Source organism: Ranitomeya imitator, chromosome 5 (assembly GCF_032444005.1).
Source record: "Ranitomeya imitator isolate aRanImi1 chromosome 5, aRanImi1.pri, whole genome shotgun sequence".
Classification (NCBI taxonomy): domain Eukaryota; kingdom Metazoa; phylum Chordata; class Amphibia; order Anura; family Dendrobatidae; genus Ranitomeya; species Ranitomeya imitator.
In genome coordinates, this window is record NC_091286.1 from 651664475 (window position 1) to 651692195 (window position 27721).

Consider the following 27721-nt stretch of genomic DNA (forward strand, 5'->3'; position numbering starts at 1 on the left):
CTCAAATGTACGCTGTTGTGACTTTAACCTAAATGTCAATCTGTTTATCTCATAGATAGATACACAATAAGCCGAAAGCAGGACCATACCAATAGTATTAATGGAGCGTTCTCTTTGATCCATACAATGTGAAAAATAGTAGCGGTAAAATCCAATTCGATTAAATAGACGTAGAATTTTACTGCTTTTTCTAACTAGATACTGCACATAAATAAATAGATCTTTTTTAAGTTTAGGAGTGAGCACTCACTGAACTCTGTAGAACTTCTGAAATTGAGTTTTATCTTGAAGCGGAGGATTAATTCTTGACCTCTTTTGCTAATTTAATTGAAGAACTAAAAGGGATCTACATGCAAACTCACATAACACCCTGACTTCTGCTGGTAGGTTATGTCATAATCTGTTATCTTCTTCCAAGAAGAGGTTAATGTATTAAAAAGTTATATTTAGAGAGGGGCAGACAGCTTTGCTTCCTAAGTAAGACGTAATAAGCTAAACCTTCTTTGAATCTTCGGGGTTTAAGTCTTCCAGGGATAAACGTAAACACGGTAGAATATGCTGGCAAGGAGGTTGACTCTGCAGTAGTCATGGTGGCTTTTTACAAGACAACATGGGACATGGTACTTCTACTTAACAACTGAAGATCTCAGGAATTCAGACATCAACTTCCTTCAATGAAATGAAACCTTAAATATTCTTGCATCTTTTCACTTTGGTACAAGGACGAGACATGGACTTGGGGCGAGCAAAGCTCTTGAGATGTGGCATGAATGCTCTTCATCAGGCCATTCACACCATCCATGGTTTAGCCTGGACAGATGGAAAACAGGTCATCCTCACAGCTCTGCACCTCCAAAAGGATGAAGCAGAATTTGGCAGCTCGGTGGTCATCGGACAGTTTGAACATGTTCATGGCCTATTTTGGGCACCTGCAAATGATACTCCAGCTTTGCTGGCTGTTCAACATAAGAAACATGTCACTATATGGCAACTTTACTACAACCCACTGGAAAAGAATAAACTGGTTGTCTCTCAAACCTGTGAGTATGGAGATCCTCTCCCTGTTCTACCACAAGGATCCATATGGCACCCAAAAAAAGACATCTTAGGTGTTGTAACTAAAAAGGATGTCACTGTTTTGTATACAGTCTCTAATAGCAGTAACAGCATTAAGGCGGACATTACATGTAGTAGTGTCATTCGATCTGCTTGCTGGACAAAAGACGGTAGTCGCGTGGTGGTAGCCATGGAGGACTCTCTTTACTCTTACATTTGGAACGATGACCAAAAGACATTAAGTCCTTGTTCTTTTTGCCCTGTATTTAATATCGATGCTACAATCGTTGCACTTCAACCCATTATGGATTACCAAGTGGTTGTGACTACTGAGACTTCAGTGAAAACTCCATACATCCAAAACAAGGACCCTGAAGGATCTACCTTCCAATCTTCTCTGCTTATGTTGGATGAAGAATTAAACAGGAACAACAGGAGGATCTCTATAGACTCAGGGAAATCTGAGCCAGTCGACATGCTAAAGGTCACATCATTGATGCCATCAGAAATGTCCCAGATCCTTGCAAGACATCGTAAGTCTGATCCCAGTCCACTCATTAACTTAAAACAGAAGAGCATATCAGTTGAAAACAGGTCAGAATTGTCCAATCTCTTGCTTATAACATTTGAGAAGAACTCAACAACCACCAGAAAAGTGGCAATACCAGGTATTTCCTCACCAGACATCATAGCTCTCGATTCCCGTTGTGAAAGAGTTGCAGTAGCATCTAACGCTTGCAACCTGGTGTTGATTTATCCCATTGCACCATCTTGTATGCCCAATATTCAACAAATTCGTCTTGAAGAGAACGAAAAAGCCAAAGGACTATGTTTTCTTACCGATATGTTGCTACTAATTTTGGTTGGAAGACCAAAGACCAGTGATTTAGGGTTTGTGCATATGTTGGTTTCTGAAAAATACACCGTGCACTTAGCGACTAGACAAATAATGCCCATTGAATATGTACCCTCACGACTAAACTCTGGCCAGAACTTGAGTTCAGATCAACCTAGTTTGACCATTGGTGGTTACAAACCATTTGGTGATGAGCTTAATGTTGGCAAAGAGTTTTGGATGCCAAACCACATTGGCAATAAATCTCCACGTATGAGGCGGAAAATTAGAGATCTTGTTCGTGGGACAAGTGGTGAGGAAAGCCCAACATCAAGTCTGGATGACAATGATGACAGCAAGGTAGCTGAATGTACCATAACTGTAGAGACTCTGAAGGCTGAGCCAACAGTTCGCAGGCCGGTAAAGGGAATGACCACCAAGATATTACACAGATCATTTTCTCAGAGATCAAACAATGACCTTCAAGAAACAAACGAGAATAATTTTTCAACAGTCCCCAAGGATGATACTGAGGGCATGACACATTTTCAAGTTCATCCTTCAGGAGCAAAAGATTCTTTGAAGATGTACTCTAAAGTTTTGCCGTATCCATCTTCTGATGACCCACCTTATATTACTATAAGTCAGCAGGTATTCCTTATATTCTTATAATGTTATGATAATAGTTTCATATCTTAATTATTTATGGAAAATACTGTTATATAGTCAATTTACCTTGTACCAGACCTGGGCTACACAGTAATATAAATCTGAGGCAAGTAATGGTTGCCTGATGGCCATAGAAGTGCATCAAATGGCAATATTGCATGAGCATAACAGGTGTTTTAGCAAACATGCCATAAATGTGAGATGATTAAGGACTGTGGCTGCTGAAAATAAAGGGATAAAAGTTTTGGTCCAAATGTGTCCTCAATCCATGAACTGGAATGAGTTCTGTTTAGTAAAGTTTTTATAGTACTATAACCATATCAAAACTTGACTGATGACAATTCTTGTAGAAGGTGTCCTGGGGAATCTAAATAACATCATCTGAAATGTAATAATTGGTATAGATTTGAGTTCATGGATTGAAGACATATCCAGTCATGCAAGGTTCTTGGGGTATTATGTTCATACTGAGGGGTTTTTTTTAGGATTTTTTTTGCATGAAATTAGGAGAAATCCAACTCAAAATACTTGTGTTTCTTGATGAGGTTTCCAGGTGTGGGATTTTTAACCCCTTCATGACATGAGCAGTACATGTACTGCTCATATCGTGTCTCCCCCTTTGATGTGGGCTCCGGCGGTGAGCCCACATCAAAGTCGCGACAATAGCGGCGGGTGAAATCGCTATTCACCCGCCGCTATTAATCTGTTAAATGCCGCTGTCAAACACAGACAGCGGCATTTAACTACCGCATCCGGCCGGGCGGCCGGATATGACGTCATCGCCGACCCCCGTCACATGATCGGGGGTCGGCGATGCATCAGGAAGGTAACCATAGAGGTCCTTGAGACCTCTATGGTTACTGATGCAGGTCTGCTGTGAGCGCCCCCCTGTGGTCGGCGCTCACAGCATACCTGCATTTCTGCATTTCTGATGATCGCTGCTATGTAGCAGAGCCGATCAGGCTATGCCAGCTTCTAGCCTCCCATGGAGGCTATTGAAGCATGGCACAAGTAAAAAAAAAATGTTTTTAAAAATATGAAAAAAATATAAAAAATATAAAAGTTTAAATCACCCCCCTTTCACCCCATCCTAAATAAAACAATTAAAAAAAAACCAAACCTACATGTATTTGGTATCGCCGTGTTCAGAATTGCCCGATCTATCAATTAAAAAAAAGCATTAACCTGATCGCTAAACGGCGTAGCGAGAAAAAAATCCGAAACGCCAGAATTACGTTTTTTGGTCGTCGCGACATTGCATTAAAATGCAATAACGGGTGAGCAAGAGAACATATCTGCGCAAAAATGGTATCATTAAAAACATCAGCTCGGCACGCAAAAAATAAGCCCTCACCCGACCCCAGATCACGAAAAATGGAGACGCTACGGGTATTGGAAAATGGCACTTTTTTTTTTTTTTTTAGCAAAGTTTGGAATTTTTTTTCACCACTTAGATAAAAAATAACCTAGTCATGTTAGGTGTCTATGAACTTGTAATGACCTAGATAATCATAATGGCAGGTTAGTTTTAGCATTTAGTGAACCTAGCAAAAAAGCCAAACAAAAAACAAGCGTGGGATTGCACTTTTTTTGCAATTTCACCGCACTTGGATTTTTTTTCCCGTTTTCTAGTAAAATACATGGTAAAACCAATGGTGTCTTTCAAAAGTACAACTTGTCCCGCAAAAAATAAGCCCTCACATGAACATATTGACGGAAAAATAAAAAAGTTATGGCTCAGGGAAGGAGGGGAGCGAAAAACGAAAACGCAAAAATGAAAAAGGGCCGCGACTTGAAGACAACCTTTTATTGGATTATTACGGTAGTTAATCTCAACTGAGTATCTGCTAGAATTGGTGCTGTTGTACCGATTCTGGAACATTTTTCTTTTTCAACTTTGGTCCTCCATTCCAAAGTTATGTCCCTGGTAATAATAGTGCAATTTTCCCTTCAACCAATTGGGCATATGCCACATAACTTCCTTGTGGGTGCAGCCATGTTATAATTGGCTAGCAGCATAGGAGAAAACGCAAACGCCCATAAAGTGGTAAACACCCAGTTGGCTGAAGGGAAAATTTGCACTATTTTTAGTGGGAGGTATAACTTTGGATTGATGGGGCACAGAAGAAAAAGAAAAACTGTGGCAGGTACTCCATTTTTTGCAGTCTTTTGACGTTGGTGTCAAGTTTGGTCAAGAATTCACAAATGTCTTCTTTTATTTCCATAGTGAGGTTTTCAAAAATTGTAGGAAAAAACTTTGCTGTATGAAGCTCAATGTGAATTTCTGATTCAAGTCAATAGTGAGAATATCTGAAGTGGGTTTTGATCTGGAGTTTGGAAGAGATCCACTTAAATATCCACGTGAGCTTTATAACCTGTGCTGCTACATCACACAGTTCACATTGCTCACCACCAATGAATGACCTTGGCCCGGGAACCTGAAGGCTGTTCCCATGTCAATAGAAGGTGTACAGTTTAGGCTAAGATCTCAGACATCACAGACCCCATGAACAGATGTATATTTTACCAATGTATGATAATAACTGTGATGATGATAACTGTTGGTCCATGATGAACTTCTCACAGCCAGTGAAACATCTGGAAACATGAATTAGAGGGATAGAAGATCATCGAGTGTAATTCTAGCCATACAATGTGAAGAATTCCATCTAAAGCCACCACTTATGACATGACTAAGCAACCATCCAAAGTGTATGTCGTCTTGACTCTAATGGAAGATGTCAGAAGGGTCAAACAAATTTCAACATGCACGATCCTTTTATTCTTAAGCATGATCGTCCGCCAGTTTTGATTACCAAAGGTGTATTACTCTCCCCTCCCTAGTAAGTTCACATGCATGCTCAGCTGAGTTTCAGCGATGCCCAGCTTGTATGCCTACAAAGTGCCCTTCTCATGGGGTCCCCATTCTGTAATGTGCCCAGTCTCACATCTGTGAATAGGTTCATCTCTGCTGTTTTGTAAAACATGTTTTGCACTCTTATTGGGTGTCTCATCATTGCGACAAAGCCGGTGTGTTTCTGTAAAAAAGTGTTGAGGTTGCACCTTGATTAGAAAAATTGAACCACAAAAACCCTAAAGCGTTTTGGTAAGTGAATTTTGTTAGTGGGTCTTGGACTCACCGTATCATCAGGGTCTTTTCCAATGCCTCTTTTGGTGGCATGTTCATCTGTTATTTATGATTTGTTGGTGCCTCCACCAATGTACTGATGCTTGGTATTTGTTGCAAAAAAATTATAGAAGACCCATGGTTGAATTTACAGGGAATGTGGCAGCAAAAAACATAGTAGTAAATCATAGAATCACAGAATCCTAGAATGTTAGAGTTGGAAGGGACCTCCAGAGTCATCTGGTCCAACCCCCTGCTCAAAGCAGGATTCACTGAACCATCTCAGACAGATGTCTGTCCAGCCTGTTTAAAGACTTCCATTAAAGGAGAACTCACCACTTCTCGTGACAGCCTGTTCCACTCATTGATCACCCTCACTGTCAAAAAGATTTTTCTAATATCTAATCTGCGTCTCCTCCCTTTCAGTTTCATCCCATTGCTTCTCATGTTTCCATGTGCAAAAGGCAAAATCTGAAAATCTCTTCACCCTTAGACTATTCTTTTAACCACAAATGTTGATTTTCTTTTTAAATGTTAACCCCTTTCTGACCTCGGACGGGATAGTACATCCGAGGTCAGATCCCCTGCTTTGATGCAGGGCTCCGCGGTGAGCCCGCATCAAAGCCGGGACATGTCAGCTGTTTTGAACAGCTGACATGTGCCCGTAATAGGCGCGGGCAGAATCGCGATCTGCCCGCACCTATTAACTAGTTAAATGCCGCTGTCAAACGCACACAGCGGCATTTAACCACCGCTTCCGGCCGGGCAGCCGGAAATGACGTCATCGTCGATCCCCGTCACATGATCGGGGTCGGCGATGCGTCAGGATGGTAACCATAGAGGTCCTAGAGACATCTATGGTTACTGATGACCGGTGGCTGTGAGCGCCACCCTGTGGTCGGCGCTCACAGCACACCTCCATTTCTGCTACATAGCAGCGATAAGCAGATCGCTGCTATGTAGCAGAGGCGATCGAGTTGTGCCTGCTTCTAGCCTCCCATGGAGCCTATTGAAGCATGGCAAAAGTAAAAAAAAAAAGTTAAAAAAAATGTGAAAAAAATAAAAAAAATATAAAAGTTTAACCCCTTAAGCCCCGAGGGTGGTTTGCACGTTAATGACCGGGCCAATTTTTACAATTCTGACCACTGTCCCTTTATGAGGTTATAACTCTGGAACGCTTCAACGGATCTTGGCGATTCTGACATTGTTTTCTCGTGACATATTGTACTTCATTTTAGTAGTAACATTTATTCGATATAACTTGCGTTTATTTGTGAAAAAAACGGAAATTTGGCGAAAATTTTGAAAATTTCGCAATTTTCCAACTTTAAATTTTTATGCCCTTAAATCACAGAGATATGTCACGCAAAATACTTAATAAGTAACATTTCCCACATGTCTCCTTTACATCAGCACAATTTTGGAACCAAAATTTTTTTTTGTTAGGGAGTTATAAGGGTTCAAAGTTGACCAGCAATTTCTCATTTTTACAACACCATTTTTTTTTAGGGACCACATCTCATTTGATGTCATTTTGAGGGGTCTATATGATAGAAAATACCCAAGTGTGACACCATTCTAAAAACTGCACCCCTCAAGGTGCTCAAAACCACATTCAAGAAGTTTATTAACCCTTCAGGGGTTTCACAGGAATTTTTGGAATGTTTAAATAAAAATGAATATTTAACTTTTTTTCACACAAAATTTATTTCAGCTCCAATTTGTTTTATTTTACCAAGGGTAACAGGATAAAATGGATGCCAAACATTGTTGTACAATCTGTACTGAGTACGCTGATACCCCATATGTGGGGGTAAACCACTGTTTGGGCGCATGGCAGAGCTCGGAAGGGAAGGAGCGCCATTTGACTTTTAAATGCAAAATTGACAGGAATTGAGATGGGACACCATGTTGCGTTTGGAGAGCCACTGATGTGCCTAAACATTGAAACCCCCCACAAGTGACACCATTTTGGAAAGTAGACACCCTAAGGAACTTATCTAGATGTGTGGTGACCACTTTGACCCACCAATTGCTTCACAGAAGTTTATAATGCAGAGCCGTAAAAATAAAAAATCATATTTTTTCACAAAAATGATCTTTTCGCCCCCAATTTTTTATTTTCCCAAGAGTAAGAGAAGAAATTGAACCTCAAAAATTGTTGGCCAATTTGTCCTGAGTACGCTGATACCCCGTATATGGGTGTAAACCATTGTTTGGGCGTATGGCAGAGCTCGGAAGGGAAGGAGCGCCATTTTACTTTTCAATGCAAAATTGACTGGAATTGAGATGGGATGCCATGTTGCGTTTGGAGAGCCCCTGATGTGCCTAAACATTGAAATCCCCACAAGTGACACCATTTTGGAAAGTAGACCCCTTAAGGAACTTATCTAGAGGTGTGGTGAGCACTTTGACCCAACAAGTGCTTCACAGAAGTTTATAATGCAGAGCCGTAAAAATAAAAAATCATATTTTTTCACAAAAATAATCTTTTCGCCACCAATTTTTTATTTTCCCAAGGGTAAGAGAAGAAATTAGACCACAAAAGTTGTTGTGCAATTTGTCCTGAGTGCGACGATACCCCATATGTGGGGGTAAACCACTGTTTGGGCGCATGGCAGAGCTCGGAAGGAAAGGAGCGCCATTTGACTTTTCAATGCAAAATTGACTGGAATTGAGATGGGACGCCATGTTGCGTTTGGAGAGCCCCTGATGTGCCTAAACATTGGAACCCCTCACAAGTGACACCATTTTGAAAAGTAGACCCCTTAAGGAACTTATCTAGATGTGTGGTGAGCACTTTGACCCAACAAGTGCTTCACAGAAGTTTATAATGCAGAGCCGTAAAAATAAAAAATCTTATTTTTTCACAAAAATGATCTTTTCGCCCCCAATTTTTTATTTTCCCAAGGGTAAGAGAAGAAATTAGACCACAAAAGTTGTTGTGCAATTTGTCCTGAGTGCGACGATACCCCATATGTGGGGGTAAACCACTTTTTGGGTGCATAGCAGAGCTCGGAAGGGAAGGAGCGCCATTTGACTTTTCAATGCAAAATTGACTGGAATTAAGATGGGACGCCATGTTGGTTTGGAGAGCCCCTGATGTGCCTAAACATTAAAAACCCCCACAAGTGACACCATTTTGGAAACTAGACCCTCTAAGGAACTTATCTAGATGTGTTTTGAGAGCTTTGAACCCCCAAGTGTTTCACTACAGTTTATAACGCAGAGCCGTTAAAATAAATTTATTTTTTTTTCGCAAAAATTTTTTAGCCCCCAGTTTTGTATTTTCACAAAGGTAACATAATAAATTGGACCCCAAAAGTTGTTGTCCAATTTGTCCTGAGTACGCTGATACCCCATATGTGGGGGGGAACCACTGTTTGGGCGCATGGCAGAGCTCGGAAGGGAAGGAGCGCCATTTGGAATGCAGACTTAGATGGATTGGTCTGCAGGAGTCACGTTGCATTTGCAGAGCCCCTGATGTACCCAAACAGTACAAACCCCCCACAAGTGACCCCATATTAGAAACTAGACCTCCCATGGAACTTATCTAGATGTGTTGTGAGAACTTTGAACCCCTAAGTGTTTCACTACAGTTTATAACACAGACCCGTGAAAATAAAAATTCTTTTTTTTTTCACAAAAATGATTTTTTAGCCCCCAGCTTTGTATTTTTACAAGGGTAACAGAATAAATTGGACCCCAAAAGTTGTTGTTCAATTTGTCCTGAGTACGCTGATACCCCATATGTGGGGGGGAACCACTGTTTGGGCTCATGGCAGAGCTCGGAAGGGAAGGAGCGCCATTTGGAATGCAGACTTAGATGGATTGGTCTGCAGGCGTCACGTTGCATTTGCAGAGCCCCTGATGTACCCAAACAGTAGAAACCACCCACAAGTGACCCCATATTGGAAACTAGACCTCCCATGGAACTTATCTAGATGTGTTGTGAAAACTTTGAACCCCCAAGTGTTTCACTACAGTTTACAACGCAGAGCCGTGAAAATAAAAATCCTTTTTTTTCCCACAAAAATGATTTTTAGCCCCCCAAATTTTTATTTTCCCAAGGATAACAAGAGAACTTGGACCCAAAAAGTTGTTGTCCAATTTGTCTCGAGTACGCTGATACCCCATATGTTGGGGTAAACCCCTGTTTGGGCGCACGGGAGAGCTCGGAAGTGAAGGAGCACTGTTTTACTTTTTCAATGCAGAATTGGCTGGAATTGAGATCGGACGCCATGTCGCGTTTGGAGAGCCCCTGATGTGTCTAAACAGTGGAAACCCCCCAATTATAAATGAAACCCTAATCCAAACGCACCACTAACCCTAATCCCAACTGTAACCCTAACCACACACCTAACCCAGACACACCCCTAATTCTAATCCCAACCCTAATCCCAACCGTAAATGTAATCCAAACCCTAACCCTAGCCCCAACCCTAGCCCTAACCCTAACCCTAACCCTAACCGGAAAATGGAAATAAATACATTTTTTTTAATTTTATTATTTTTCCCTAAGGCTAGGTTCACATTGCGTTAGGGAAATCCGTTTAGCACTAGCGGATTGCGCTAACACAATGTCTTTTTAGGTGTCGTGTTTAGTGGTCGCGTTAACGTCCCCGCTCTGGAAGATCGGGGATCGGACCTCGGGCGCGCCGCGGACGCTGCAAGCAGCGTCTGAGGCGCGCCACAAAAGAATGGCACCTTGCTAGCGCGAGCCGAAAATGGCACGCTCTAGCGATGCGCTACACCTGAAAATCACATTGCTGTCAATGGTTGTGCTAACGGACCCGTTGCACGGCGTTAATTGTGACATTTTCGCCGTGCAACGCTGTCCGTTAGCGTTAACCCATTAACGCAATGTGAACCTAGCCTAACTAAGGGGGTGATGAAGGGGGGTTTGATTTACTTTTATAGCGAGTTTTTTAGCGGATTTTTATGATTGGCAGCCGTCACACACTAAAAGACGCTTTTTATAGCAAAAAAGTTTTTGCGTCTCCACATTTTGAGACCTATAATTTTTCCATATTTTGGTCCACAGAGTCATGTGAGGTCTTTTTTTTTGCGGGACGAGTTGACGTTTTTATCGGTTACATTTTCGGACACGTGACAGTTTTTGATCGCTTTTTATTCCGATTTTTTTGTGAGGCAGAATGACCAAAAACCAGCTATTCATGAATTTCTTTTGGGGGAGGCGTTTATACCGTTCCGCGTTTGGTAAAATTGATGAAGCAGTTTTATTCTTCGGGTCAGTACGATTACAGCGACACCTCATTTATATCATTTTTTTTATGTTTTGGCGCTTTTATACGATAAAAGCTATTTTATAGAAAAAATAATTATTTTGGCATCGCTTTATTCAGAGGACTATAACTTTTTTATTTTTTTGGTTATGATGCTATATGGCGGCTCGTTTTTTGCGGGACAAGATGACGTTTTCAGAGGTAACATGGTTATTTATATCCGTCTTTTTGATCGCGTGTTATTCCACTCTTTGTTCAGCGTTATGATAATAAAGCGTTGTTTTTTGGCTCGTTTTTTTTTTTTTTTCTTACGGTGTTCACTGAAGGGGTTAACTAGTGGGCCAGTTTTATAGGTCGGGTCGTTACGGACGCGGCGATACTAAATATGTGTACTTTTATTGTTTTTTTGTTTTTTTTTATGTAAAGAAATGTATTTATGGGAATAATATTTTTTTTTTTCTGCTTTATTTAGGAATTTTTTTTTTATTTTTTTTTTTACAAATGTGGAAATTTTTTTTTTTACTTTTTCACTTTGTCCCAGGGGGGGACATCACAGATCACCGATCTGACAGTGTGCACAGCACTCTGTTAGATCGGTGATCTGACATACAGCCGGGCAGGATTAGAGCTGCAGCTGCAGCCTGATCCTGACCCGGAAGTGCTCCCTGCAGGACCCGGATGCAGCCCGGCGGCCATTTTGGATCCGGGGACTGCAGGGAGAAGACGCTCGGTACACGGTGAGCACATCACCGTGTACCGATCGTCTCAGGGAAGCCCGCAGGGAGCCCCCTCCCTGCGCGATGCTTCCCTGCACCGCCGGCACACCGCGATCATCTTTGATCGCGGTGTGCCGGGGGTTAATGTGCCGGGAGCGGTCCGTGACCGCTCCTGGCACATAGTGCCGGATGTCAGCTGCGATAGGCAGCTGACACCCGGCCGCGATCGGCCGCGCTCCCCCCGTGAGCGCGGCCGATCGCATATGACGTACTATCCCGTCCATGGGAATTAAGTCCCAGGTCACCTGGACGGGATAGTACGTCATATGGGATTAAGGGGTTAAATCACCCCCCTTTCGCCCCAATCAAAATAAATCAATAAAAAAAAAAAAATCAAATCTACACATATTTGGTATCGCCGCGCTCAGAATTGCCCGATCTATCAATTAAAAAAAAGCATTAACCTGATCTCTAAACGGCGTAGCGAGAAAAAAATTAGAAATGCCAGAATTACGTTTTTTAGGTCGCCGTGACATTGCATTAAAATGCAATAACGGGCGATCAAAAGAACATATCTGCACCAAAATGCTATCATTAAAAACGTCATCTCGGCACGCAAAAAATAAGCCCTTAACCGACCAAAAATGGAGACGCTACGAGTATCGGAAAATGGCGCAATTTTTTTTTTTTTTAGCAAAGTTTGGAATTTTTTTTCACCACTTAGATAAAAAATAACCTAGTCATGTTAGGTGTCTATAAACTCGTACTGACCTGGAGAATCATAATGTCTGGTCAGTTTTAGCATTTAGTGAACCTAGCAAAAAAGCCAAACAAAAAACAAGTGTTGGATTGCACTTTTTTTGCAATTTCACCGCACTTGGATTTTTTTTCCCGTTTTTTAGTACACGACATGCTAAAACCAATAATGTCGTTCAAAAGTACAACTCGTCCCGCAAAAAATAAGCCCTCACATGGCCAAATTGACGGAAAAATAAAAAAGTTATGGCTCTGGGAAGGAGGGGAGTGAAAAACGGACACGGAAAAACGAAAAATCCCAAGGTCATGAAGGGGTTAAGCACTGTGAACAGAGTGTGACACACCACATGCAGGGTGATGATTGAATGTGCCACCTGTAGTGTGATGACATGTAAGAAGTGATGACTGGGCACATCACATAAGAGGGTAATAAATGGGCTCAAAACGCACAAGATGATGACTGGGCACAAAATGCACAAGTTGATGACTTGGCACATCACATAAGAGGGTTATAAATGGGCGCAAAATGCACAAGGTGATGACTGGGCACAAAACGCACAAGATGATGACTGGGCACATCACATAAGAGGGCGATAACTGGACAACGCACAAGGTGATGACTGGGCAGATCACATAAGAGGGTGATAACTGGACACAACACACAAGGTGATGACTGGGCACAAAACGCACAAGGTGATGACTAGACACATTACATAAGAGGGTTATAAATGGGCACAAAACGCACAAGATGATGACTGGGCACAAAATGCACAAGTTGATGACTTGGCACATCACATAAGAGGGTTATAAATGGGCGCAAAATGCACAAGGTGATGACTGGGCACAAAACGCACAAGATGATGACTGGGCACATCACATAAGAGGGCGATAACTGGACAACGCACAAGGTGATGACTGGGCAGATCACATAAGAGGGCGATAACTGGACACAACGCACAAGGTGATGACTGGGCACAAAACGCACAAGATGATGACTGGGCACATCACATGACAGGGCGGTAACTGGACACAACGCACAAGGTGATGACTGGGCTCAAAATGCACAAGATGATGACTGGGCACATCACATAAGAGGGCGATAACTGGATATAACACACAAAGTGATGACTGGGCACAAAACGCACAAGGTGATGACTAGACACATTACATAAGAGGCTTATAAATGGGCACAAAACGCACAAGATGATGACTGGGCACAAAATGTACAAGGTGATGACTTGGCACATCACATAAGAGGGTGATAACTGGACACAACGCACAAGGTGATGACTGGGCACATCACATAAGAGGGTTATAAATGGGCACAAAACGCACAAGGTGATGGCTGGGCACAAAACGCACAAGGTGATGACTGGGCACATCACATAAGAGGGCGATAACTGGACACAACGCACAAGGTGATGACTGGGCACATCACATAAGAGGGTTATAAATGGGCGCAAAATGCACAAGGTGATGGCTGGGCACAAAACGCACAAGGTGATGACTGGGCACATCACATAAGAGGGCGATAACTGGACACAACGCACAAGGTGATGACTGGGCATATCACATAAGAGTGCAATAACTGGACACAACGCACAAGATGATGACTGGGCATATCACATAAGAGGGCGATAACTGGACACAACGCACAAGGTGATGACTGTGAATATCACATAAGAGGGCGATAACTGGACACAACGCACAAGGTGATGACTGGGCATATCACATAAGAGGGCGATAACTGGACACAACGCACAAGATGATGACTGGGCATATCACATAAGAGGGCGATAACTGGACACAACGCACAAGGTGATGACTGGGCACATCACATAAGAGGGCGATAACTGGACACAACGCACAAGGTGATGACTGGGCATATCACATAAGAGGGCGATAACTGGACACAACGCACAAGGTGATGACTGGGCATATCACATAAGAGGGCGATAACTGGACACAACGCACAAGGTGATGACTGGGCATATCACATAAGAGGGCGATAACTGGACACAACGCACAAGATGATGACTGGGCATATCACATAAGAGGGCGATAACTGGACACAACGCACAAGATGATGACTGGGCATATCACATAAGAGGGCGATAACTGGACACAACGCACAAGGTGATGACTGGGCACATCACATAAGAGAGTTATAAATGGGCACAAAACGCACAAGGTGATGACTGGGCACACAATGTACTCGTGGATGACTCCGCATTCTGCATACATAGTAATAATGGGGCACAGCACATACAGGGGGATGACTAGGTACACAATATACAAGATTACACCGTGCACTATATATTGGCCACAGCACTGAAGATTGGAGAGAAAAAGCCAGGTTTACATACAAAATTAAAGGGGTATTCACATCTCCAAATTCTATCCCAATATGTAGTAGATGTAATATTAATATTATTAGCAAACACCTCCGATTAGAAATATAGCATAGTTTTTCTGATTCGCTATGTCTCTTTCCTCATGTGCAGGCATTATAGGACCTTGGGTATCCATGGTTACGACCACTGATATAGTGACAGTTAGTTAGCTAGTTGCTAGTGCTCGAAACCATGGATACCTAAGGTCCTTCAATGCCTGCACATGAGTAAAGAGACATAGCGAATCAGAAAAACTACACTATGTTTCTAATTGGAGTTATTTGCTAATATTATTATTATAGCTACTAGATATTTGGATTGGATCTTGGAGATGGGAATACCCCTTTAAGTGTTGGCAATTTCTCACATTTGTCTTACTTAAATTCACTTGCCCACAGCAACCAATCACAGCACAACTGTCATTTTTCCAGAGCAGTTTACTAAATGTTTGCTGAGCTCTGATTTGTTGCTATGGACGACAAGGCCAGGTTACAGGTTGATAAATGAGGGCCAATGAATGATAATCCAGGTATGGTGAGTACAGAATTATGTTCTGCGCCTAATTCACCAAGTGGCTACTGTACGTGTTGCATCACATGTATCAGCAGTTAAAGGGGCAGATTCACGAAAAGTGTCCCAAGGAAAAACTGAGTTTGTTGTCCATAGTGACAACAAAATATACTAAACTAAGGTTATTTTTACCCCTTTCCGACGCTGGACGTAAATTTACGCTGACGTCTGACACCCTCCCTTTGATGTGGGCTCCGGCGGTGAGTCCACATCTTTTCCAGGACATGTTAGCTGTTTTGAACAGCTGACATGTGCCCAGAATAGCTGTGGTCGGAATTGCGATCCACCCGCGGCTGTTAACCCATTAAATACCTCTGCAAAACTCTGACAGTGGCATTTAACAAGCACTTCCGTCAATCGCACCAGAAATCCGCCCACCGGTGTGGATCCTGTGTTATTTACTTTATATATAGGTGTTTTAGTCATTGCATGGAAGGAGGGGGTGAGCTGTGATATCACCTTTTATGTATGGTGTATCCTGTGCTATCAACTGTATATCATAGCTCACCTCCTCCTCATCCTATACAATGTCTGATAACACCTCTATATACAGTAGATAACACAGGATCCACCATTCACAATAGGTAATGTCACAGCTCACCACCTCCTCCTGTACAATGACTGATAACACCTCTATATACAGTAGATAACACAAGATCCACCATTCACAATAGGTGATGTCACAGCTCACCTCCTCCTCCTGTACATTGACTGGTAACACCTCTATATACAGTAGATAACATAGGATCCACCATTCACAATAGGGGATGTCACAGCTCACCTCCTCCTCCTGTACAATGACTGATAACACCTCTATATACAGCAGATAACACAGGATCCACCATTCACAATAGGTGATGTCACAGCTCACCTCCTCCTCCTGTACAATGACTGATAACACCTCTATATACACTAGATAACACAGGATCCACCATTCACAATAGGTGATGTCACAGCTCACCACCTCCTCCTGTACAATGAATGATAACACCTCTATATACAGTAGATAACACAGGATCCACCATTCACAATAGGTGATGTCACAGCTCACCTCCTCCTCCTGTACAATGACTGATAACGCCTCTAAATACAGCAGATAACACAGGATTCACCATTCACAATAGGTGATGTCACAGCTCACCTCCTCCTCCTGTACAATGACTGATAACACCTCTATATACAGTAGATAACACAGGATCCACCATTCACAATAGGTGATGTCACAGCTCACCTCCTCCTCATGTACAATGACTGATAACACCTCTATATACAGTAGATAACACAGGATCCACCATTCACAATAGGTGATGTCACAGCTCACCTCCTCCTCCTGTACAATGACTGATAGCACCTCTATATACAGCAGATAGCACAGGATCCACCAACGACTATAGGTGATGTCACAGCTCACCTCCTCCTGTACAATGACTGATAACACCTCTATATACAGTAGATAACACAGGATCCACCATTCACAATAGGTGATGTCACAGCTCACCTCCTCCTCATCCTATACAATGACTGATAACACCTCTATATACAGTAGATAACATAGAATCCTATGTTATCTAAAATCTGTACCAAACAGGAAACGTGAGTCTAATGACAGGCCTCGTGACTAGTGTGAAAATTGCAAGATTTTTTTATAATATAGATAGTGATATTGAAAGAAAACAATATAAAAATAAAGTAAATTAAACATACAAATATGATATTACAAATGAGTAATTTTTTTTATTATAAATTTCCATTAAAGGCACAGAAGGAGCTTGGTTAAGCATTCCCTAGAAACAAGACATACCCTTTACGGCCGGTTTCACACGCCAGTGGCTCCGGTACGTGAGGTGACAGTTTCCTCACGTACTGGAGACACTGACTCACATAGACACATTAAAACCAATGTGTCTCTGCACATGTCAGCGTGTTTTCACGGACCGTGTGTCCGTTTGGAAAACACGGAGACATGTCAGTGTTCGTGGGAGCGCACGGATCACACGGACCCATTAAAGTAAATGGATCCGTGTAAAACACGTACCGCACACGGATGTTGTCCGTGTGAAGTCCGTGTGCCGTGCAGGAGACAGCGCTACTGTAAGCGCTGTCTCCCCCGCGTGTGGTGCTGAAGCCGGTATTCATCCCTTCTTCCCAGCAAATGGATGAATAATCTTTTTTTAAAATTTATTTTAGTTTTTAAAATAAAGTTGCCGGTAATCTGCCCCCTCCCACCCCCTGTGCCCCTCCCCGCTGGCTTTAAAATACTTACCCAGCTCCCTCGGCACTTACATCCTTTCAGCGTCGCTGCTTGTCCTGTATGAGCGGTCACGTGGTGCCGCACATTACAGTGATGAATATGCGGCTCCACCTCCCATAGGGAGGTAATAATAACTCTAGCGCTGTCTCCTGCACGGTCCGTGTGGTCCTCAGTCGGCACACGGGCGGCATTATCTGGACGTGTGAGACTGGCCTAAAGGAAACCTGTCATGTGCCCAAATGCTATTAAATTGTAGCTATAGGGTAAAACTGCAGGTTAATAGTGGCTATCCGGCTGCTTCATTGAAAGTACGGCTACTGGGAGAAAATTAACTTTCTTCCTCTTGGGAGCCGCCAGCTTTTAGTCATAGATGCATTCTCAGAGTAGCTTCCGTCACCTCTCAGTACATTGTCAGCAGCAGCTGGAAGCAACACCCCAGGACGTTGATTGACAGCTGGCTCTGTAGCGCATCTGTGCAGAGCAAGTTGTCATGAAAGTGCTGGGCATGCAGCTGCTGCTGACCGTGTACTGAGTGGTCACTGAAGCTGTTCTGTGCATGCCTGTATTACTGAAAGCCGGCGGCTCCCGAGAGGAATAAAGACATTTTCTACCATTTTTTACACTTTCAGTAAATAGGACATCTTTATAATGGTATTAGATTTTAGGATAACCCTGTATCTGTGAGTTAATAGCTTTTTGGGGGACATGACAGGTTATATTGGAGACTTCAGTTAGCACATCAATGTTTCAGAGCATATAGCATTACTACATTTTGGAAAGGGTCCTTCCTCCGGCTAGGATTACAAATGTCTTTACAGCTGAAACCAGAAGTTTCCATAAACTATATAAAAGACACTTCTGCATGTTTTTCTCAATATCTGACATGAAATCAGAATAAACCTTTCCCATTTTAAGTCAATTAGGATTATTATAATCTATATATAAGAGGCATCGTGATTACTCACTAATCCCGCCCCCTGCACACACAATCCCGCCCTACACCACATCACCACACATAATCCTGCCCCCAACACATCACCACACATAATCCCACCCTACACCACATCACCACACATAATCCCGCCCCCAACACATCACCACACATAATCCCACCCTACACCACATCACCACACATAATCCCGCCCCCAACACATCACCACACATAATCCCACCCTACACCACATCACCACACATAATCCCACCCCCCACCCCATTACCACACACAATCCTGCCCCCTACCCCATTACCACCCACAATCCGGCCCCCCGCCATATCACCACACATAATCCCGCCCCCAACACATCACTACACATAATCCCACCCCCCAATACATTACCACACATAATCCCACCCCATTATTGCATTACAATACCGCACCCCCACCCCATCACCACCCATAATCCCACCCCCACCCCATCACCACCCATTATCCTGCCCCCACCCCATCACCACCCATAATCCCGCCCCCCCACCCCATCACCACCCATAATCCTATCCCCCCACCGCATCACCACCCATAATCCTGCCCCCCACCCCATCACCACCCATAATCCCGCCCCCCACCCCATCACCACCCATAATCCCACCCCCTCATCCTATCACCGCCCATAATCCCACCCCCACCCCATCACCGCCCATAATCCCACCCCCACCCCATCACCACCCATAATCCTGCCCCCCACCACATTACCACCCATAATCCCGCCCCCCACCACATCACCACATAATCTCGCCCCCCACCACATCACCACACATAATTCCGCCCCCCCACCCCATCACCACACACAATCCCACCCTCCACCCCATCACCACGCATAATCCTGCCCCCACCCATCACCACGCATAATCCCGCTCCCCACCACATCACCACACATAATCCCGCCCTCCCACCACATTACCACAGATAATCCCGCCCCCACCACATTACCACACATAATCCCGCCCCACCACCACATCACCACACATTATCCCACCCCCCACATCACACTCGCTAATCCTGCCCCCTGCACAGTAGCTCCACCCCCACCACATCACCACACATAATCCCGACCCCCAACACATCACCACACATAATTCCGCCCCCTCACCCCATCACCACACACAATCCCGCCCCCATCCCATAACCACACATAATCCCGCCCCCACCCCATTACCACACAATCCCGTCCCCCACCCCATTACCACACATAATCCCATGCTTCCACCCCATCACCACCCATAAGCCCACCCCCCACCCCATCACCACCCATAATCCCACCCCCCCACCCCATCACCACCCATAAACCCACCCCACCACCCCATCACCACCCATAATGACACCCCCCCACCCCATCACCACCCATAATCCCACCCCCCCACCCCATCACCACCCATAATCCCACCCCCCCACCCCATCACCACCCATAATCCCACCCCCCCACCCCATCACCACCCATAATCCCACCCCCCCACCCCATCACCACCCATAATCCCACCTCCCCCACCCCATCACCACCCATAATACCGCCCCCCCACCCCATCACCACCCATAATTCGGCCCCCCCACCCCATCACCACCCATAATCCGGCCCCCCCACCCCATTACCACCCATAATCCCGCCCCCCCACCCCATCACCACCCATAATCCCATCCCCACCCCATCACCACCCATAATCCCACCCCCCACCCCATCACCACCAATAATCCCACCCCCCCACCCCATTACCATCCATAATCCCACCCCCCACTACATCACCACACATAATCCCGTCCCCACCACATCACCACATAATCCCGCCCCCCAACACATCACCACACATAATTCCACCCCCCCACCTCATAACCACACACAATCCCGCCTCCCACCCCATTACCACACATAATCCAGCCCCCCAACACATCACCACACATAATCCTGCCCCCCACCCCATCACCACAGATAATCCCGCCCCCCACCACATTACCACACATTATCCCGCCCCCCAACACATCACACTCACTAATCCTGCCCCCTGCACAGTAGCTCCGCCTCCACCCCATCACCACACACAATCCCACCCCCCAACACATCACCACACATAATTCTGCCCCTCCACCCCATCACCACACACAATCCCGCCCCCACCCCATCACCACACATAATCCTGCCCCCACCATATCACCACACACAATCTCACCCCCCACCCCATCACCGCACATAATCCCGCCCCCCACCCATCACCACACATAATCCCGCCCCCAACACATCACCACACATAATCTCGCCCCCACCCCATTACCACATATAATCCCGCCCCCCCAACCCATTACCACACATAATCCCGCCCCCCACCACATCACCATGCATAATCCCGCCCCCCACCACATCACCACACATAATCTCGTCCCCCACCACATTACCACACATAATCCCCCCACCACATTACCCCACAATTCCGCCCCCACCACTTCACCACACATAATCCCTCCCCCCACAATATTACCACACATAATCCCGCCCACCACATTACCACACACAATCCTGCCCCCCCACCACATTACCATACACAATCCCGTCCCCACACATTAAATTGTATCTGGTAGAAGTCAAGGAAAGATCTTTGAAAATGATGAAAATGACTATACATTTAATTGTGTTTACAGAGAAATTTTAACTTAATTTGTGTTTCGTTATGAAATTTGTTTAGATGCTGGAATGCTGGGTCGGCTCCAGGTTTTTGAGGGCCCCGGGCAAAAGAGTCTCAATGGGCCCCCCCTTTAACACATACCACGATTCATGATCGCATATAAACTCAGCCATGTAGTACATAACACAGCCCACGTAGCATATAACACAGCCACGTAGTATATAGCACAGCCCATATAGTATATAGCACAGCCACATAGTATATAACACGGCCCACGTAGTTTATAGAACAGCCATGTAGTATATAGAGACACTAGCCCCATATAGTGCTGCTCAAACGTTATTGCCCCATAGATGCTCCATACAGACACTTGCCCCATATAGTGCTGCACAAACGTTATGGCCCCATAGATGCTCCATACAGACACTTGCCCCATTTTCTGTTGCTGCGATAAAAAAAAATAATCACATACTCACCTCTCCGTCGCTCAGGCCCCCGGCACTTTCAATATTCACCTGTCCTCGTTCCAGCCGCCGCTCCATCTTCTTCAGCATCTTCTGCACTGACGTTCAGGCAGAGGGCGCGCACTAACCACGTCACCGCGCCCTCTGACCTGAGCGTCACTGCTGAAGATGTTGAAGACGGAGCGGCGGCTGGAACGAGGAGCAGGTGAATATCGTGCAGTGCTGCGCTCCCCTCCCCATTATACTCACCTGCTCCTGGCGCTGTGCAGTCCCTGCTTCCTGGCGCCGGCAGCTTCTTCCTGTATTGAGCGGTCACCGTTACCGCTCATTACAGTAATGAATATGCGGCTCCACCCTTATGGGAGGTGGATCCACATATTCATTACTGTAATGAGCGGTACCATGTGACCGCTCAGTACAGGAGGAAGCTGGGGAGCCGGAGACCTGCAGGGACCGCACCAGCCACCAGGAGTAGGTGAGTATAATTAGACAGCCCCCCTCCCCTGCCAAGTCAGCTCCGTGATGTGCCGCTAGCTGAGGGCCTCTGGGGGAGTGGTGGTCCTAGGCACTGGCAGCTGCCTGCCCTTAATGCCGGCCTTGAATGGGCCCCCTGTCTCCCCAGGGCCCCGGCACTTGCCCGGGTACGCCGGGTGCAGATGCAGCCCTGCTGGAATGAATAAAAAACGCACATCTTACTGAATCCAGTTTGTTTTTGATTTTACACTGTGAATAAAATGTATTATTAGTATTACTAGATGATGGCCCGATTCTAACGCATCGGGTATTCTAGAATATGTATTTATGTATGTACATAGCAGCCACGTAGTATATAGCACAGGCCACGTAGTATATAGGAGCCATGTAGTATATAGCAGACAAATACTCGTGGCCTGTGCTATATACTATGTGGCTGCTATATACATACATATTGTAGAATACCCAATACGTTAATACAGGCCACGCAATATATAACAGTGGCCACGCAGTATATAACACAGCCACGCACTATAAAACACAGCCGACGCAGTGTATAGCAGCCACGCAGTATATAACACAGGCGACGTAGTATATAACACAGGCCACGCAGTATATAACACTGGCCACGTAATATATAGCACAGCCCACGCAGTATATAACAGCCACGCAGTATATAACACTGCCCACGCAGTATATAACAGTGGCCACGTAATATATAGCACAGCCCACAGAGTATATCACACAGCCCACGAAGTATATAACACTGCCTATGTAGTATATAGCAGACACGCGGTATCTAACACAGCCCACGTAGTATACAGCAGTGTGGGCACCATATCCCTGTTAAAAAAATAATTAAAATTAAAAATAGTTACATACTCACCCCCTGGGATCCAGTGAATCTCCGGTGATACGCGCGTGGCTGCCGCCATCTTCCGTTCCCAGGATGCATTGCGAAATTACCCAGATGACTTAGCGGTCTCGCGAGACCGCTAAGTCTTCTGGGTAATTTCGCAATGCATCGCTGGGAACGGAAGATGGCGGCAGGCGCGAGCGCATTGTTGGACGACGGAGGGTGAGAATAGCAGGTTTTTTGTTTTTTCATTATTTTTAACATTAGATCTTTTTACTATTGATGCCGCATAGGCAGCATCAATAGTAAAAGTTGGGGACACACAGGGTTAATAGCAACGGTTACGGAGTGCGTTACCCGCGGCATAACTCGGTCCGTTACCGCCGGCATTAACCCTGTGCGAGCGGTGACTGGAGGGGAGTATGCGGGCGCTGGGCACTGACTGCGGGGAGTAAGGAGCAGCCATTTTCCCGCCGGACTGTGCCCGTCGCTGATTGGCCGTGGCTGTTTTGCCGTGACCAATCAGCGACTTGGATTTCCATGACAGACAGAGGCCGCGACCAATGAATATCCGTGACGGACAGACAGAAGGACAGACAGACAGAAAGACGGAAGTGACCCTTAGACAATTATATAGTAGATTCAGATTTTTAATGATTATTATTGTTATTAACTTCATTTTATGCTAATTTACCACCTGCATAAGCGCTATTGAATGTTGTCAATATTTACTTTAGTTTAATCATCATCAGCGTTAATTAGATAGCAATGAGCGTGCCGAGCATTAGCTGGCTGGAAACAGCTAGTTATTGATATTTGCCAAATGCCAGAATAACGAGAGAGAATGTTTTAAGGCATTTTTATTACTTACTGCAAAGTCAAAATTTTACATACATTTCATTAGTGTTTGGTACCATTGCCCTTAAACTGAATGACTTGGGTCAAATGTTTGGGATATCCTTCCTCAAGCCTCTCACAATAGTTGGTCGGAATTTGGGCCCATTCCTCCTGACAAAACTGGTATAACTGATCCCGGTTTGTAGGCCGCCTTGCTTGCACCGGCCTTTTCTGCTTTGCCCATAAATTTTCAATAGGATTGGGATCATCCTTAAGCCACTTTGTTAAAATTTTGGCAGCATGCTTGGGGTCATTGTCCAATTGGAAGACCCATTTCCGCCCAAGCTTTAGCTTCCTGGCTAATGTCTTGAGATATTGCTTCAGAATTGCCACATAATCTTCTTTTCTCATGATGCCAACTATTTTGTGAAGTGTACAAGTCCCTCTTGTAGCAAAACAACCCCACAACATGATACTGCCACCCCCATGTTTCACAGTTGGGATGGTGTTCTTAGGCTTCCAAGATTCTCCCTTTTAACTCCAAACGTATCGATGGTCAATATGCCCAAAAAGTTCAATTTTAGTTTAATCAGACCACAGAACATGTCTCCAAAAATTAAGGTCTTTGTTCCTGTGTGCATTTACAAACATTAATCTGGCTTTTTTATGTTTCTTTTGGAGTAATGGCTTCTTCCTGCCAGAGTGGCCTTTCAGGCCTTGTAGATACAGTACTTGTTTCACTGTGGATATTGATTACCAGCTTCTGCCATCATCTTCTCAATTTTTTTTTGCCTTTGTCCTTGGGTTGATATGCACATTTAGGACCAAAGCACATTGATCTCTGGGACACAGAACCCATCTCCTTCCTGAGCAGTATGATGCCTGGACATTCCCATCTTGTTTGTACTTGCATACAATTTTTTGTACAGATGAACAAGGCACCTTCAGGTATCTTGAAATTGTACCCAAGGATGAGCCACATTTGTGCAAGTCCACAATTCTCTTCCTGATATCCTGGCTGATTTCTTGAGACTTTCCCAGTATGCTACACAAAGAAGCGGTGTGTTTCAGGTGTGCATTAAAATACATCCACAGGTGGATGTATCAGAAGCTTCCAAACACATGACATCATCATATGGGCAGTCCAGAATTGTCTACAGGCATAGTAATCTTAATGTATGTAAACTTTTGACATTGCAGTAAGTAATAAAAAATACCTTAAAACATTCTCTCTTTCTCTCTCTCATTATTCTGTCATTTGGCAAATATTAATAATAATAATTATGGTAATCCTAATTGACCCAAAACGGGAAAGGTTTATTCTGATTTCACGTCAGATATTGAGAAAAACATGCAGATGTGTCTTTTTATATAGAGTATGGAAACTTCTGGTTTCAACTGTATATACAAGCATACGTGGTATCATTTGGTGCTTTTTCGCTGATAATTTTATTTCTCTATTTATTCCAAGAACTCATCAAATTGTGAAGTAAATGAAGCCCGAGCCGTACTTCTGTGTCATGGAAAACTTCATCTGAGAACGTTACAGGAGATCTTCCACTTTAACACCATTGAAATGAAGTTTGGTAACATTTCTGATTATCGATTATTGGCTCAGAATTTGACATTTGACAACCGCGTCTGTCTGTGTCGGGTATGTGCACACGACGCCTTTTAAACTCAGGCAAACCCACCAAGTTTTTAAAGCAGAAAACGCTTCTGGAAACTCTGCCTTTATTTCCTGAAGTGTCTTTTTTTTCAATTCATTTCCTGAGCATTTTTATTCACAGTTTTGGCAGTCGGCGTATTTTTTTTTTAGGGCATTCCCACATGGTTTTTTGTGACATCTTTTTTACTGTACGTTTTGAGTCGTTTTGTGCACCCTTGTGATTAATGAAGGAACTAAACCCATTTTTTTCAGCAAAAACAATGGCAAAATGCTGTAGAAGACATTCAGGCGCCGTCCTTTAAGCTTTCCCATTGACTTGTCCTGTAAAGTCTTCCAAGCGGAAAATGCCAGAAGAACGGTACGGTCGTTACTTGTAACCACTTGGCGTTTTTAGAAATCTCAAGCAGTTAAAAGACGTCCAAAATCCTGAAAATAGGAACCGCAAGTCATTTTTACATAGAAATGCTTATGTTCATGCTTTTGAGTGTTTTCTAATAGGTTTTTCAGGAGGTTTCTTCGGCAGAATCTGCACGAAAAAGACATTGTGTGCACATACCCTTAAAAGGGCTTTCTGTTTTTGGATAACCCCCCGCAGATTGTTAAAAAAAAAAGAAAAAACAGAATCTGCTTTAATCACCCTTTAATCTCAGGAGTCTTGAGGGCAACTCTTAAATTATATTTGCTTGAGATTTTTGGACCCTGGATATGTACAGTTAACTGCACAAATAAAATCAATATATTTTCCAGGATCTCTCTAAAATACATTGTTCTTATCTCTAGGTTCAAAATGGCTGATCCTCACCGAAGACAGAGAGGGCTTTGTCCCAGTTACCTTCAGAGCTAACCAAGAAGTTGTGATTAGGGAGGTAACAGAAAACTCCGGAGATCCAACTCATGAACATATGGAGCCCTAGTGGGCCACGACCTACAATAGCAATCTGTTGTGATCACCATCTTTTATACTACATGTCCAGTGCTATATTCAAGCATGTCCTGGGCTAAGATTTCTTGTACGTAATGCTGGGACGCTTTGTCATCAGATGGAGCCCTAGCATCCAAACGCTCATTAAAGGGGCAGATAATGGGGCATGTGAGGGAATGGATAGAAGGTGGAGGAAAGTGTTGGAGGAAGGGGTATGGTCATTGAGGTTTGGAGGTAGGGGTATGGTCATTGAGGTTTGGAGGTAGGGGTAGGGTTATGGAGGCTTGGAGATAGGGGTATGGTCATGGAGGCTTGGAGGAAGGGGTATGGTCATGGAGGCTTGGAGATAGGAGTATGGTCATGGAGGCTTGGAGATAGGGGTATGGTCATGGAGGCTTGGAGATAGGGGTATGGTCATGGAGACTTGGAGGAAGGGGTATGGTCATGGAGGCTTGGAGATAGGAGTGTGGTCATGGAGGCTTGGAGATAGGGTTATGGTCTTGGAGGCTTAGAGGAAGGGGTATGGTCATGGAGGCTTGGAGGAAGGGGTATGGTCATGGATATGGCATATACATATATTGTCTTGTGACTTAGCCAGTTCTAAGATTATGAAATTGATTTGGGAAGAAATTTAACCTTCCTATTGTTATTCAATTATTTCCTCTGTCTTGACTTTTCTTAAAATATTTGTCCCATAATTTGTCAACCATGCTAAAATGTAACTTTAGTGAATAAATTGATTCTCCTCTTTGGATTCCTTTGTTGTTTTTACAAAAAGTTATTATTAAAGGAGTTTTCCAGCAAAACTAAGTCAGATAAATTATATTTAAATATACGTATTTCAAGAGTGAAGAATGGGGCTATATTTGTGTAATTACGGTAATTATTTATTTGAGTGACCACTCGACACTCAGTAAGACACAATCTGAATGGGTTTCAACTCACAAACACCAGAGATGTTTTCCAGAAGGTATCGTCTGAGACAGACATTGCTCTTGATGCTCACGCTTAGGAGGTTGTAGCTTTGTAGCAGTAATGTTGTCTATAAATTAAAATAGCTCTACATGGCGTGATATTGGAGAAACATTTAATCGTTGAGCACATAACAGTTATTACACTCACAAACAATCATTAAATAAAGGTATGTGACAAAAATATTCTTGGCACAGCACTGAGTATTTATTCCCACATAGGGGTTTCACTTTTCTAGCTTTTTCAAAGGGCGTAATTTCAGAAGAAGATGTTTGTGAACTGAAACCGTTTGAAATTATATT

General features: G+C 44.0%; 1 protein-coding gene across 1 annotated transcript; it reads left to right on the forward strand.

Annotated features, from left to right (window-relative positions):
* Positions 1–560: 560 nt before the first annotated feature.
* LOC138638683 (WD repeat and coiled-coil-containing protein-like) lies at positions 561–27201 on the forward strand. The gene is made up of 3 exons (XM_069728176.1): positions 561–2542; positions 25328–25442; positions 26306–27201. Exons 1-3 carry the CDS (start codon positions 731–733, stop codon positions 26437–26439), a joined length of 2061 nt encoding a protein of 686 aa, XP_069584277.1. The 5' UTR covers positions 561–730; the 3' UTR covers positions 26440–27201.
* The last annotated feature ends 520 nt before the right edge of the window (positions 27202–27721 follow it).

Bases quoted from the DNA above. Each gene is read 5' to 3' on its own strand.
- LOC138638683 (XM_069728176.1), top strand. From the start codon at position 731: ATGGACTTGGGGCGAGCAAAGCTCTTGAGATGTGGCATGAATGCTCTT. The intron at 2,543-25,327 runs GTATTCCTTATA...ATTTATTCCAAG, and splicing joins ATATTACTATAAGTCAGCAG to AACTCATCAAATTGTGAAGT. The intron at 25,443-26,305 runs GTAACATTTCTG...TCTTATCTCTAG, and splicing joins CACCATTGAAATGAAGTTTG to GTTCAAAATGGCTGATCCTC.